Genomic DNA, 16325 nt, shown 5'->3' on the forward strand with positions numbered 1-16325 from the left:
AGCATGTCTTTAAAAGAAAGGATTGACTTAATTTAAAGCAGTGTAAAACTGGGCTTCAAGGATTTGAAATCCAGACGGTCATGCTACCAAAATGTGGCGTGTACAAGAGAGTTGGCCATGTTTGCGAAGATGGTCTCTTCTCCCAGGTAACAAGTGATGGGACAAGAGGAAATGGCCAGAAGTTGCATCAGGGAGGTGTAAGTTGGATATCAGGAAAACTTTCTTCATGGAAAGGTTTGTCAAGCACTGGAATAGGCTGCCCAGGGAGGTGCTAGAGTCCCCATCCCTGGAGGGATTTAAAAGAAGAATGGCTGTGGCACTTTGGGACGTGGTTTAGTGGTGAGCTTGGCAGTTTTGGTCAATAGTTGGACTCGACAATCTTAAAGGTATTTTTCCACCAAAACAGTTCTATTTTGTGCTATTAAAGAAATTACAGGCTAAGATTTTATAAACTTGCAGATCTCTAAGGATTAAAATTTCCGTGTAAACAAAAACCAATCAGTTATTACCATTTCCATGTGACGGTGACTGAGATGGGGAAGTCAAGGACAGGGAGCAGTTTCTGCAGGGGACTTAATGCACATAACTTGAAGAAACTGTAACTTAGGGGTGAAATTCTGAAATAGTATTTTCATACCTGATTAATGTTTTATGGAGCAGGTGGCCAAGGAAGCCACAGAAAGAAAACTGATACAGTGAAAGAATAGCAGGACACTGTATGTAGTACTACAGTATGTAGGACTACTGGCTGTAGCCCCCTTGGATTCTTACTTTTACAAGAACAACAGCCCAACAGTTAGTTTCAAAGCTCAGTAACCTAAAAATATGGGAGTGTGTTGAAAAAAAACCTGAGCTGTGTTACCAGAGGATATTTAGAGAATTACAGACCATGCAAATTAGCAGAAACAGAAGACACAAAATGGGAATGTGCATAAGTATTGCAGTGAGGAAGAGGAGACTTTGTGAAGGCTGGCTTTGCCTTACTGTCCTGCTGGATAGGTGCAAAAGGATTCTCATGAGGGCAGAATGAACAATCCAGACTTGATACAAAAAATGGCCTCTGAGCTGCCTCTTAGAGTGCAGGGTCAAGCTGTGTCCCACTTCCATGGAAAATTGAGTTCAGTTCTCATCTGCAGTCAAAAAATAAATGCAGTAATAGAGATCAGGAGGGGGAGGGATAGAAACCAAAACAGAGAACATTGTTATGCTGTTATCTGTAATAATCACTGTGGGCTTGTGTTGTGCGATGCTGGTGGCTCTGGTTATTCCCTGCTTCTCAAAGAACTTACAGAACTGGAAGTGTAGCAGGAGCATTGAGGTAGAGATGAGCTTCCATAAGAACAGCTGAGTAGACTGTGATTAACCAGCCTTGAGAAGAGACCTTTGGGGGCTGGGGTGTGAATCAGGACTTTAAAATCCTTGAGAAAGTTGTCCGGAAAATGCTTTTCCTCTCTCTTCTAATTTTAAAAATGCAAGTACAAAGGAAAAATAGGTTGGGCAGGAATTGAATGGGGGAGCTGTAGGATGTTGCCTTTTCAAAGAGCTTACAGAGGTTCAGAAAGTGAGATTGTGTAGAATATATACTGGACAATGCAAGAGTGTTCTTGGAAAGTACAACTGTGTGCTCTGTCCTCTGCATCCACTATCAGCTATTTCTGGAGACAGTACATCAGGCTAGACAGACATCTGTCCTCATATACTATATCTGCACTTAGGTGGTTTTTTACTGTCTTGTTAATCACCTATATAAATAGGTTTTTTTCTGATATATGGGTAAAAACACCTCACAAATACCAAACTGGAAATTACATTGCTGATTGTTTTCCTTTTCCTAGCAATTAAGAACTAAAGAGTAGCTGTAGTTGTACATCAGAAAGCCGTCAGTTAGTGATATTTTATTTTGGATTCAATAAAAGACACGAGTAATGGAAAATCTTTAGTGATTTTGTCATTCTTAAATAATTTGTGTGTGGGTTGGGTTTATTTTAGGGCTGTATTTCTGCTGCAGGGGATCTTGTGCCTTAACCGTTCTCTTGCTTGACTGGTATTTTGTTTGGTTTTTTTGAAGGTACATGGGAATAGGACTTTCTGCTCAAGGAGTCAACATGAACAGGCTTCCTGGTAAGTCACTGTTAAGGTTTGTTTTGACTTACAATCTGTGTTAAATGTTCATTTGAAATAAAGATTTTTCTATATTAATATAAATAAATCAGTGACTGTGTGTTTCTATTAATAAAATTGCATTACTGTAATTGTCTTATATCTGGAAGTTTCAACCTATTGAGTGTTAAATTGAGTTACTGGTGTTGTCAATGCAGCCATGATGATTTTAGCAGATAACAGAAATTAATACTAAACTAATGAGTAATGGGCAAGATGATGACCTTTCAGACAGGCAAACTCTTCTTCGTGTCTGAAAAGTAAGTAGGAAACTCATTTTGCATATAACCTCTATATTCCACTTGATAAATTTACATGAAAGAATCTGAAAATGACAGGATAATTGGCCTGTTGTATTGTCTCTCTTCTTTCCTTCTTCCCACTGAAAGACTACAAAAAGTGGTATTTCCAGTTAATATTGTTGCTGCTTTTGTTTGAAATGTGTGGTTTTAGGTTTGCCTCTAAGTTGGTTAAGTGGCTTGTTTTTAGAAATAAGTAATTGGTAATCCTTCTTTAACAACATCCAATTTATTGAGTAAAACAACAATTTCTAGATATGTATTGATATAGTGACTTCTGTGCCAGAAATTCTTTCAACTGCGCTTGAAATTGGAAGTTTGTATTTGGTAGAAAGTAAATGTTCCAGGATGCCAGGATGAATGACAGCTGATCAGTGGTGGGGGCTTTTTTGGCCTTGGGTGTTACTTCTGGTGAAAGATGAAATCTGTGTTCGGCCCTTATTATGGATGTTGGTATTTCTCAAGGAGAATGTTTTGTGAATGTCCTAACAAAAGAGAGATCTGGAAACTGTCTTGGGGAGAATGGTTTCAGTGACACCTGTGCTTTAAAGAATTTGCACCTTACTGCAAAATATATTCGTTTGTTATGACAACTGCACCAGTCAGCCCTACTCTCTCTGCACTTCCTCTCCCCCAGTCCTCCTGATCCAAGTGGGTTGTGTGCCATGTACAAGGCAAAGCACAAATGTAGTCCCGTCATCTCCTTCCAGGGCTGAAGCGTTTGGCAAAGGGGTTGTTCAAGAAATGGCTCCCTGGCTTGTGTGGTGCAAAGATGGGGGGACTGTCTTCTAGACTTGGCCTGCAGATAGTTAGTTGGATTATGCTTAATTTAGGATTCTCCTGGGGTTATAACATAGGTACATACACACAGAGTTCAGCACTAACCTGAGATGGTGTGTGCTGAATGTCTCATGTGTGCTGTCTCAAAATAGAACAGCCAGTGTAATTTCTTTTTTTTCTTTTTTTTTCTTTTTTTTTTCCCTTTGGTGACTAAAAATTACCCAAACCACTTCTGATAAATGGCTTTAAAGCCTGGGAGTTACATGGGCAGCATTTGTGGCCAGTTTGAGTCAAAGTGCCTGTATACCACTATCCTTTTTTGAGTGCATGTGGTGAACATGGAATTCTTTTCTCTCAGTGAAATAAAGCATAAAGTGAACTTGAGACTTGAGATAGTGCTTGTTTAGCAATGAATTGTACAAATTTCATCCTATGAACCTGTTGTTTGTTTGATCACATGCAGATTATGCTGCCAAGAGTCATTCTGTAGTCATAGTTAGGTCGCTCTCCCATCATTTGTGTAAGATTAACTGCATGGCTCTGTATTACAGCTCAATAATTATCTTCCCGGCTTTTGGAGAATGAGTCTGGGTTTTTTTTAGTATATTGTTCAAGTAACTGAAGTGAGAAACATATTTCTAGGCTTAACTGTTATCAGGTCCTTCACAGCACAGAGTAAGTGAGAGCTCACAACGAAGTGACAGACTTTGGAGTCTTGACTTGGCTTCATGTCAAAGTGTAATTTTAACTTTTTGTGACCTGAAACCGTGCCAGGTTTGTCTCCTTAGACTCTTTTTAAGTCACTTCTGCTTTAACAGATCGATTTTCACTCAGTTTGCTACCAGGGAAGTGTGTAACCACTACAAGTGGTGGTTGGGAGCCCAGAGCCTGGTACAGGAGCCAAAGTTGGTCCCTTTCTTGTTCCCTGTTTCACTGGGGGTCCTTGACACCCTGGCAGTCCTAATTCAAAGAACAATCTCACTGCTGGGTTCTGTCTCAAACTCCTTTTCCCCCCACAAGGACAAACACTTTGGCTATATCCAGTTCCAAGTCAGGGCATTTGTGCTTTATTCCAGATTTATTTTGGCGTCAGCCCAGCTGGGTGCTGGTGGGGGTAGTGCTGAGCTGTCTCTGAAGGTTACAACTGTGATTGGAGCAGCATGAACTGAGTTCCCTTAACTATCCCTCTCTGCATTGGGAATAGAGACTGCTTTTAATTGGAGAGCTTCCTGTCCATATTTGACTCAGGGTTTCTTTGTGCTGTGCTTTGAAATTCAGTCAGCAGGTCTGACATGATTGTGGGATTATTATTAACTACCGACCTTTGTGACCCTGACATATCTTGATTTTTAAAAATTGTTTTAGAGACATTTAGAACATTTACTAATGAGCATTCTACTTTAAACCAGTGGCTTTTATTGAAATGTCTGCTCACTTCTTTCCCCACATACAGTGTTTTTTCACGTATGCTCAGCATTTTGGTATTTGAGGATGAAATTACATGTTGCAGCTGAACTGATCTAACTCAGTGTCATCAGAGGAGAGAAACCTGACCCTTCCCTCCTCCCCACCCCATCTGCACAGTCACTCTTCTTCCCTGGTGCAAGCCCTTGGCTCTGGCAGTTGCCTTGGCCAGGCCAGGCCAGCTTTCAGGCCAGGCAGGAACCTGCCTGCCTCTCTGCTGTGTTGGGGTTGTGGTGGGCTGGTTCCTTCAGGACTCGTGGAGCAATGCTCTTACCTGTGCATCCTGCCTATAACATCTCAATTTATTTTATTTTATTTTATTTTATTTTATTTTATTTTATTTTATTTTATTTTATTTTATTTTATTTTATTTTAATTATTATTTAGCCCTCAGTCCAGTAAGTTTTTCTGAGCCCAGCTGAAAGTTGGTTGTTTGCTACAGGTTTTACCAAACCTTCATAAAACAGGAAGATGGTAAGTGTCCTGTCTTTAACACGGGTGAGATTGCACACTAGAAATTATTCTCCCATAATGTGATGTTCTGCATTGGTCAAGTCCTTCATGCTGTTGAGAAATAACATCTCATTTGTTCGAGCTCTTTGAGAGTAACCCAGCAGGAGCATAGAGCCAGGCAGAGAGGGAAGGGAGGATGAATCTCTAAAGTAGCAGCAAGGTCTTAATTCAGCCTAAGATGTTGTGAAACCACACCCTTAGGCATACCCTGCTTCAGTTTCTTAAACAGTATAGATAGGATCTGACCAATCACTTTTAGAGACTTTAAACACCCTCTGGTTAATAAATGACTTGCCCTGCTATGCAGCATTGTACATGCTGAAGGGAGTGCCAGCTTTCACTCACCATTCTTTGGTTTTCAGAAACATTGGTAATTTTTTCAGCTTGCTTTTCAAACAAAGGGATACTGCTTGGCTTTTTCACCATCTGCCTGCTCCAAACCCTCTGTTAAAAGAACAAGCTTTCAAACTCAGTAATACTTTATGGACTTGAATTAGTGTGCAGCCAGATAAATCAAGAGAATTTGGTGTACAGAAACCTGCTCCGTGTTGGGGTTTGGCTTCTGGGACTGTAGTGCTGTAAGCCAGGCCTGCAAAACCAGAAACAGTTTGTCCAGAGTCTGTTCTGCAAAAGGTCCTTGTGAGTGACCCATTTTTGTAGACATGAAGATAAAATAAAAATGAGCCCTGGGAATTAAGAATTCCCTATGCTCTCCTCCTCTGTGAAAGCCATCCTTCATCCTCCATAAACCAACATGTGGACTGGGCTTTTCATTTTAGCTTTGTTTAGAGATCCTTTCCTTTGAATTTTCCTGCTAATAGGTTTCTGTTGACATTTTAGGTAGGACTTTATTTCTTCTCAGCTTATTTTACATGCTGTCAGAGGAGAGATGCAAGCAGGGGAGAAAGACTGCCTAGTACTCTGTCCTCCTGTTCCATTCTCTGAGAGGAAAAAGTTACTTATTTCTTCCTTAGTGATGTTCCCAAGGGTTTTTCAAGCTGGTGTGCTCCCCTCTGGGAGCAACCAGAGAAGAGAGGCTGGATAGGTATTGTATCATAAAATCATAGAATGTCCCAATTTGGTAGGGACTCAGAAGGATCATCGAGTCCAGCTCCTGGTCCTGCACAAGTAAAATTCTCATGGGAAGATGTTATTCCTCATCAGAGTTGGGGATGGGTTTCTGCAGAGGCTCTATATTTAGATGTTCAAACCTCAATTTGACAAAGCTCTTGGCAGCCTCATGTAACTCTGAAGTTAATCCTGCTACAAGTGGGAAGTTTGGCAAAAGACATCCAGATTTACCTTCTAGCCAGCTTTTGTTTTGATGTGGTTTATTTTTTATTTCTATGTTTCTTCTTTTGTTTTCTATGATTGGCATGGAATCTTTCTACTTCAGATGTGTTTAAGGAAGTTTTCAGTTTATGCTTTGGTTTGCCACTTACTGTGACTCCACTGACAAACAAAGGACCTGTGCTAAAGGACTCAGTCCCAGTGCTAAATGTAATAATTATAGAAGCTGAGACCTCACCAAATCATCTGATCTGAAGCAAATTCAATTATGCATTAGTCCTGCCTGACAGGTGTGTGCCTAAACCAGTCTTTCATTATTTTTCTGGCAACTTCTTCCAACACTGTCCTTATGTTGGAAACTTTTCCTGATGACAAAGCTGAATATCCCATGTAGTCTGAGTCTATTCTTGGATCACGTGGAGGGGGAAAATAATTAATTTCTTTCCTCTTTGTAGCTCTGTACATGAAAACCTCTATCACTGCTTTGTTGTCTTCTCTCCAGATCACACATCCCTGGCTCTTCACCCTTCCCTGTTTGTCAGGTTTCCTTGACTTATGACAACTCTTGTAGACATTTTCTGAACATTTAATCACTGGATGTATCACAAGCACCAGTATCTTACTTTTTATAGTAAAAGAAAACATTAAAATTCAGAGCAAGTCCAGGAAGTGGCTCTCATCCCATCTTGCAAACAAGGGCAAAGGAAAATCCTTGCCAAGCTTTCACAGTTCTTAAGGCTTCAGCAGAAATGGGAGGGGAGGAAGCTACATGGTTACCTGGGAAAAGAAGGCCTTTGGCTTCTAAAGCAATCAGCAAAAGCCCTAAAGTATGGGATTAAATACATGAACAGTATGTGGCAAACAAACAGTGATTGAGTCTGCTTTCAGAGCCTCTTGGCTACATCAGCAGCTTGGACACACTGCTTTATTTTCTGTCTTTAGAAGTAATTTCTATTAAGTTTATTTATTTATGCAGCTGATGAAGTGCTGTCTTATAGTACCTTATGGTGTTTGTCCTGCTGCAAAGCTCTTTCAGAACTATCCTTAAAAAACAGTTGTCCAAAATGGCACATGGGATTTCCACATGGTGTCACAGCAAAGCCTTAGACAGGTGTTAGTTACACATGCAGCGAGTCCTTCAGCTGGCTGTGCTAGTTCCTATCCACAAAATTGCTTATGCCTCCAGTACCCTCTAATTTATCCTATCAAACCAGTTTGTGGGGCTGCATGTGAAATGGGTCACGTAATTGGGTTAATAATAATGGGTGGGGGGCACTGTTTGATTCTGGAGTTGTTAGTAACTTGGATCTGTCCACTTGCCTGCTTCATCACACAGGTAATGCGGGTTGAAACAGCTCCTCTGGGAAACTTTATTCTCAGGAATCACGTGGCTGACAGTGGTTAGTTTTGATTGAAAGAGATGTATTGAAAACCTCAGTTAAATTTCCCTCCAATTAACAGTTATCATGGTCATGAAGACATTTTTACAAAGGGGCATCTTTACAGGCATACTGGGCTGAAACTGACTTGGCTGGCTGAATTTTTATTTAGGCTGAGAGCTCTTAAAACTTCACTTGGGTGGCCTTTTTGCTGACTTAACTATATTTTTACCTGAAAGCGTAATTTGTACCTCCTAAGAGGTCATCAGTATGTTTAGAAATGGCAGGTTTTAGCACTGCACAGTGGAAGAAAAGAGAGCTAAGTGGGTCAGTGTGATGGGTCAGCTCCAGAATTACTGAATCCATTTGTGCAGAATGGATTTTTAGAGAAAATTCCTCACTACATGAGAGCTCGCCTGGGTGGGTGAAGATTATTGTGGTACATAGAACAGTGGTGGATAAAAAACATACACTACTAAAAAAAGATACATGTTACAGCAGATTTGAGATTTCTGGCTTTTGTAAGTCAGAGCCCTTTGGATTTATCTACATGAGTCTCTTATTTTTGGAGAAGGGGTTTATTTATGTAAGTGTATCTCCTGGTTGTCACTACTGCCTGTACTTTTATTTACATCTTTGGTTGTGCTACCCTTGTTTCTTCTAAACTAAACTGCAAGATGCACTCCAGAATCACAGTTAGTCCTCTCCAGCCTCTAATAACTGCTCAGTCCACAACACAAGGCTAAGCAATACAGGCTACCCAGCCCCATTTGAGAAAAAAAATTAAAAAACCTCATACTGGAGGAAGTGTTCTGAGACTGGTTGAAACTGGTTGTTTCTTTCTTGAATCTGCTCCTACTGTACTGTACCATCTGCTATTTTCAAATAGCTTTTTTTAAATTTTTTTTAAGTTTAAGTCAAAATTAAGGTCATACTAAAGAAATTAATAAGAAATTTGGGCTTCTTGTAGTAAAACAAAAGGATTTCCTTTGAACTGAAGCTTTCACATATTTTTAGTGTTAAGATTTTTTCCCCATATGGAATTAATCTTGTGTTCAGTGTATGTAAAATGCCATCATAGGAGAGTAATCTGATGAGTGCTTAATTTTTGTTCATCCTGGGCATACATAACTCTTTTTTTTTCTTTTTTCATCTTCTCTCTAAATTCTATGTACATATATTCTATCTATATTTTAATGGCTACCCTGCTGCATCATGTGTTGAAGAATCTGAGTTCCTCTGGCCTTACTTAACTCACTCTCATCTTTTTTCCTCCTGCTTCTACTCTCTGCAGATCAGTTGAATACCTTTCAAAAATTAAAATTTGAAACCACAAAATTTTTAAAATTTGAAATTTTAGAATTCTCAAAATTAAATGATCTCTATTAAAAAAAAAAGTCTTTGTATCTGTGGGAATCTTTGGAGTTTGTGGTTGACTTGTCCACTGCCCATCAGCTTCAGCTGAGCTCCACTGAACTGCTCAGTTGTCTTTTCATCCCATGTCAGCTTTCTCTTTTTTCATTCAGTTTTTTCAGTTTATGTGCTGAGCTAACCTGAACTTTTATGAAAATTCCAGCTTGAATACTGAAACAGATTTGTTGCATGTGCTGTGCATTCATTCACATCCCGTCTTTGTCCCCTAGAAGAACTGCAAGTTCTTTCTTTCACAATCTTCAGTTTTTCAGAAATCATTAATGGGCTTTCTGACAAAGTTCGGATTTGAAAGATCTAAATTTCACAGACATCCAAAGTTAAAACTTGCTGGTGTGTCATGAAAAGAATTAACTGGGTGTACTCTGTGTGGGTGCCTTGTGGTATGGGAGGGAAGGTTGTGGACTGAATTTGTGTATGAGGATGGTGGTGATGGTTTTGTTATAAATTACACATTGAGTGAATGGAATTTAGGTAAGTTTGTGTTGTTTTTTGAATAACCTGAATTCACGTCAGCCATTCTTTACCCTGGCAGCTGCCAGAGCTCCTTCCTCACACGCTCCCGTGCTCGGCACATTTGGGGTGTTGCCCCTAAGGAACTTATCGTGCACAGAGCTGAGCACAGCTTGGTTGGGTGGGTGTGTTCTAGAACACAAGCCTTGTGCTCAGGGCTGATACTGGCTGAGCTGGCGTGGCACAGGGGGGTTGGACAAATGTCTTAGTTCCTTCATGATACGTGCTGAGGGGTGACACCAGAGGGATCAGGTCCTCAGATGAGATCAGACCTGATGCTATCAGGTGTGTTCAGAGCTGGAGAGTAACAAAACCAGCTCCTGAACCACAGAATTGTGATGAATTACCTTCTGAATTAAGGTTAAATTTAATATCATGTTTTATTTATGGCTATGTGTATGAAAACTAGGACTGTATAAAGTAAAAGTTTGTGCCTTTTTCCCTTTCCAACTGACTTCAGTTCACGTGTTTGCTCGTATCGATTGTGATGATTGTCCTGTGTGCAGCCAGAGAAACTGCTGCCAGCCATTTGGGTGGGTTTTTAGGGAAGTGTTGGGTTTCTTTTTTTTTTTTTTTTTGGTCTGTTGAATTAGACTGTCTTTGGGCACCCAGACTTCAGGTTTGACTGGAGGAGGCAGGCTGAGGCTCCGGCTGAGCTCTCAGCAGCCATGCCTCTGCTCCCTGGAGTAGTTGGGAAAGTGCTTTGCCATTAAAGCTGAACAAAACCATGAATCAGTATTTCAAGACAGTAATCCTGGCCTTGGAAAATAACCAAAGAAAGTGTTTCCACTGGCCATGAAGTGCTCAGACATCAGTATGGGTAAGTGATTCTCACTCAGGGGTTACGGCTGAACCACGGTTTTGCATGCCCTGATTTCTCTGCCGTATCTCTTTCAGAGCTGGGCTGACCTCTTTTAGAGGTTCTCTGCTCTGTTCTCATGCAACATGTTCCCAGAGATGTATGATATGGGTATGCTGGAGCTCCTGCCTTTGCATGGAGTTCTCTGTCATCCAGCAGGTTGTGTTGGTTTTGTGCCATGTGAAAACAGGGTTTCCAAAGCAGAGCAGAGATGGCATTGCACAGGGGGGTTTGGGGTTTGGCCTTCACCAATGCCACAGGTTGCATCTCCAGCTGTAGCACAGATGATGGAAAATCCAGGTATCTTAGTGACAGCTAAGAGTTGACTGGCACTTTAGAGACAGCAATTTAGCTGTCAAGTCATAATCACAGCACTGCTTGTTTTTCAGATTAAAACAAATTCTTTAATGTGGCCGTACCTATTATCGGAGCCGTTTGGATAAAAGGTACCATCAACACAAAGCTCAGTTTCACTACAACTCAAGCTGCTGGTAGCAGCTATTTCTACTGATGGATAAATATGATCCTCTTCAGAAAACCCTGTTGCTTCACCTTGATTAATATGGAAAGTATTTAAGAAACCTCAGTTTAGAATCTAGAAGGCCTTATTGCAACCTCTTAACATCTGTTGCACATCTTAACACAGAGATGTGCTTCTTCTGGAAGACTTCTCTCTCCATAAGGGCTTGTGTTTAGATAAGTGGAATAATGAGTGGAACATAATTTTCTTAGCTCATTAAATACCATTTTAGGGATTGTTTTTAATAGTAGCTGGACATGAGCCCCCTGCATGCTACTGTGAACTCTAACATTGCTTTTGGCTGAATCACTGAACTGTCCTGCCTTGATATCTCTGTAAAATGCCCATTACCTTGCAAGATTTTGCTGGAGGTGTCTTAATATTTTATAAAGGTGTTCTTGCCATCAGCTGAAGGTTGAAAAGTTGGCCCATAAATGAACATATGAATTATTTAGTATGATGAGATTTGAAGCCTATGTATGTTATAAGCTTTTGATTTTAACTTGCCCTTTACCCGTTCCACTAAATAGATAAATGGAAAAGCTCCTCATCTGACTCCTTTTCCCATCCCTATCCTGCATTATTTTGTACCCCTGCTCTGCTTCCCACCTCCTCCAGTGTGGTGTGTCAGGGAATATAATGGATATAATAGTGCAGTGGTGACCTGATCATGCGAGAGAGGCTTTTCCTTTGTAGATAGAATCAGCCTGTTCTGTAGTTGTTTTAACCATGGTGTGCTCTTCACAGGGCTGTAAATGGCTTGTAGCACATCTTGACCTCTCTGGTGTAGGGAAAGCCAGATCATGTTCTGACTCTGGCAGAAGATGGACCCATCAAGCTTGTAAGTTAGGAGGACTTGCTGTCTTTATTCATTCAAGGAAGTAGGATTTTTATCTTGATTACTACATTCTGTGGTGAGGTGCATGCTAAGGAATAATGAAATGGACTCCTTACAAATTTCTGGGGCTGGTGGAACAGACCTTTCCTGTTGAAAAGGTATTGCCTGTGTTGCAGCCATCCAGAGCCTTCTGATTTTGTTTTTTCTCTTTATGAGTCAATGGGTAGTGCCACTTTATATAATGGTGTAGACTATGGTTTGATGTTGTTTTGAAGGCTAGTTAACATGCAGTAGTTGTTAAATGCTAGGACTTGCTGATCTGGTCTAAAAATCACTGTGCCGGATCAATATTGTGAAAAATTGAATTGTACAGTGTTATTCTGCTTGTTGTCTCCATGGTGGATCAGGTAATGCTTGTTAGCACCCACATTCTGCTCAATCTCCCACACTCTTGAGTCATACTGATTTTTGGGTCAGTGTGTCCTTTTCTTCCTGTGCTCTGTTAATATGAGAGAGATGTTGTGATTCCTTTTTTTTTTTCTTTTTTTCCTCTCCTTTGGATTCTTGCCACACTTAAGTCTTGCTGTGAGGATTTGGTCTGAGTTTTGTCTCTTTTACAGTTGCAAGTACTTGATTGAAAAACATGGAATAGCTTCTGAGCCAAAGCTGCAGCCAGGCCTGCCAAGAGTCCTGCGCTCTCTGATTAGCATCACCTGCTGTGGCTGTGCAGGGGCCAAACTGACTCTGCTTCATCTGCTGGGACCTGGGGTGAGGGGGAGGCCATGAGCAGCAGTGCCTGGCTGGGGTGTGTGTGGTGTTGGGCTGCACTGCTCCATGGCCTTCTACTGCATTCAGTGGGATACTGCAAAGGTTGTGGGACCTGAACCCATCCGCCCCATGCTGTGGGAAGTTTGTGCTCCATGGGGTAAAGTGTTTTTAGTCTCTGTACAAGTATTGGTCCTGTAGTGCAGGGTTTGCGCTTCTACTGCGTTCAGTCATTTTGCCACCTTGTAGAAGAAATAGAAGCTGTTGCAAGCAAGAAAAGTTGGGGATGTTTCTAGCTAGGGCTTCCTCATATCCTGGTGACCCTGGGTAAGTGGGTTTTAGGGTCTTTTTTTTTTTTTTTTTTACCCTTGACATGTTCTGGGCAGATGTCCAGGCCCTTGAAGTTCTGCCAGGGAGATGCTGTAATGTTTTAAGCACGCTGTTCCCTGGACCTATTCCTGTCCTGCAGTTGGTGTTGTGACTGTACCTAGACAGTTGTTCCATGCCAGGGCCATGCCTCCCCTATGCCCACCACCCCAAATCTATAACATAGGTTGCTGTGGCCATTGAGCAGCTATTTTTGTAGGGTCATTGTGGAAACAGAAAGATGTGTTGCAGCACTAATAGTTGATTTGATTCTAAAGCATGATTGAATAAAGAAAAGCAAATCAACCACCCTGCTCTCCCCCGAACATGTGCTGTGTGTGCAGCTTCATAAGGCTTGGCATAAATGCTTTAAAACTGACTTACAGCTGAGATGCTGCAGCACCTCAGATGCTTCCCTGGGGTAGCAGGCTTCTCATGGCCAAGCATTTGACTTCTGAGGCTGTAGGAGCACCAGAGCTTGTTCAGCCTTCCTTTTACTGGGGTCAAAGGCCTGCATTCACTGTTCTGGACTGATGTGCACCAGAGGCACATCTACTTGCAGAGCCAAATCCACTGGAAGATGGAGTAATCAAGAGAGGGTGGTTCTACTTCTCCTGTGGTACTGGCTCCTGCCCCATATTCATTGTTGTCCTGTCCTTGCCTGGGACTGCTCAGCCCAGGATGGTGCAGAAGCAACATCCTACTTCTCTGTGCACCAGATTCCATCTGTTCAGCCTCTGTTGAACATACCTTCCCCTCCCCTCATGCTCTGCTACTGCCGAAGACCCATAGCTGGCTGAGCAATAGCAGCCTGCTCAGCACGGTGCATGGAAAAGGCCCTGCCTCCCACTGGAACGAGGTCCAGCAGCAGCTCTGGGCTCTGCTGCTGCACCCACCCTCCACATCCCATTCCCCAAGCACTGTACAAGCAAAGTTTGTACATCTGTTTTTGCTGGACTTTGGATTCAATAAATCTTATAAAATTATTTTGTTTGGTTTATTTCAGTGTGTTGACACAAGTTCTTGTCCCTTTGCAGCTAGTGTTTGCACACTACTCGCCCTGGCATGGGCAGCTGTGGGAAGCTAGGGTTGCTGACCCAGGGGAGTGGGAAGAGAAATGCCACAGGCAAAATACTCGACAAGAATAGAGGGGAGAAAAATGAAAAGTGTCCCAAAATATGAAAGAGAGAAAGCAGGTAGAGATAAAATTTGGAAAGACTGTAGAGCAGTCACTGGGGTCTGTCCTGAAGAATAAGCCTCAAACTCTCCCATTACTCCTGATACTACAGACACAAAACCTATTGACAAATCTTCATATTCTTTCTGAGGAACTTCCATCTGCTCTTCATATGCCCAGACATGCTTCACCATTCTTTACAGTTTCAGATGTCCAAGGTTTCCCTGACTGCAGGGAGGTTACCACTGCATGCGTGGTCAGCAAGCCTCTGCCCTTTGCAGCAGCTTCTACACCCATTTTTGGTGAATGCTTGGGCTGAGTTGCAGTAGAACATGTTTCTTCTCTGGAATGTTCATGGGCAGGGAAGGGTCCATGTGTCAGTGATAAAGTTCATCTGTCTACCAACATCTTTAGCCCAGCAAGTGCAGAGCAGGAAGAGTCTGACATGTCTGGGTATAACTCACTGGAAAAGTATGTTTTCCATGATCACTGAGCCTTGCGTGTCAGTCCTTTGGCATGTCATCAGAGGGGATCTCAGTACAGATCCTTGTGGGTGTTGCCTTCCCTGTTCCCCTGTGCCCAATGGCAAGTTGGACATGTTTGTACCTCGATGCACTGGGGGATGTCATCACTTGGCTTTCTTCTCCATGCTGTGTGAACAAGGCATCAGGCCAGAAAAGGCGTGGTGAAAATACTGACCTTGGTAACTTGCATCAGGGCATCCTGCCTCATCCATCCATCCATCCATCCATCCATCCATCCATCCATCCATCCATCCATCCATCCATCCATCCTCTATATGATGCTCCATGCTTTCAAGGTTGAGCAGCATATCCAGGTCCTGGTTTTCCAAGGTGTGAGATGTAGCCATGATGCTAGTTTTGCCCAGAGCCTACCAGAAGTTCTGTGCTCATTGCTGGTGCTCTTGAAGCAGAGAGCTAAATTGCCATGTTATTTCCATGGTGCTGAGACGTAAATGGTCACCCAGCTCAACAGAGCCACTTCCCACTTGCTGCCTTCTAAGGCAGTCTGATCTCTGAAGTCAGGATCTGACCAAAAAGTCAAGAGTAATGCAAGGCTGACATTGAATGGGAAAGTTGGGATTGAACAGGGACGGATGTAGGACAGTCAGGGATAGTAGTAGCACACTACATCTAACTCCAGTGCTTGCTTAAGAGTGAGTGTTTATCAGTTTATCCTGTAACTGTGTCCTGAAGTAACTCAAGTCTTTTCTGCCACGTGTCTGGCATTGCATAATTCTGACCTGTTTATCAAGCAGAAGCAATGGAACTTGCTGTTCATTTTTTTTCCCCTATGTTTTGGGATCAAGGTAGTCTGCCAAGAAGGTCAGCATATCAACTTTTTCTTGTTAGCAGGCCAAACAGAACTTCAGTTTGGTGCTGAACATATGAAAATGTCCTCCCAAGCCCTACTCATGGTTTTTGTTTTTCTTTCTTCCCGTTCTTTGATTGCACAATCTGAGCTATTCTGCATCTTGTTAGTAAATATGTAAGTATGTTTGGGTTTGGATGTTGAAGGGTTCAATTCAAAGGGATGTAAATTTAACCTCTTTTTACTCAGTTAGGTGCTGAGGTCCTACCTGTAGAGTGGTTGTGATTCTATTATTTGCATGTTCAAAGGGTTGTCTTCAAAATGAGCTGTAGTGAGAACAGTGTTAGAGTCAGGACGTTGAGGTTCTGCTTTGACCACTGCCATGGGCCAGGTGGCCAAATCCTTTCTGTTCTTGTCCCGTCTCCCCTATTTAAATGATTTTGTGCTTTTGAAGAGAGGATGGGGAAGGGAAGGGAAAGGAAAGGAAAGGAGGAGAGAACTGTGAACTGGACCCTGCAGCCACTCTAGCTCACTTGATTTTAGTCTGTAGAGTGCAGTCCATCAGAAGTCCATGACCTGTGTTTTATAAGAAAAAGCACATTCTCCAATTTTGTCCATGTTTCTGAAATTTTGAGAGAA

The 16325-nt window shown here is 41.9% G+C and overlaps 1 protein-coding gene across 2 annotated transcripts in view; it reads left to right on the forward strand.

Annotated features, from left to right (window-relative positions):
* The window catches only part of RANBP10 (RAN binding protein 10), a 69651-nt gene that overhangs the window by 15885 nt on the left and 37441 nt on the right, over positions 1 to 16325 (forward strand). For both annotated transcript variants that reach the window (XM_039558164.1, XM_020583690.2), the window contains one exon: positions 2069 to 2121. In XM_039558164.1, the coding sequence (XP_039414098.1) occupies positions 2069 to 2121 (53 nt within the window). The remainder of the gene's footprint in view (positions 1 to 2068; positions 2122 to 16325) is intronic.

This window comes from Corvus cornix, chromosome 11, assembly GCF_000738735.6.
Source record: "Corvus cornix cornix isolate S_Up_H32 chromosome 11, ASM73873v5, whole genome shotgun sequence".
In the NCBI taxonomy this organism is placed as follows: Eukaryota; Metazoa; Chordata; class Aves; order Passeriformes; family Corvidae; genus Corvus; species Corvus cornix.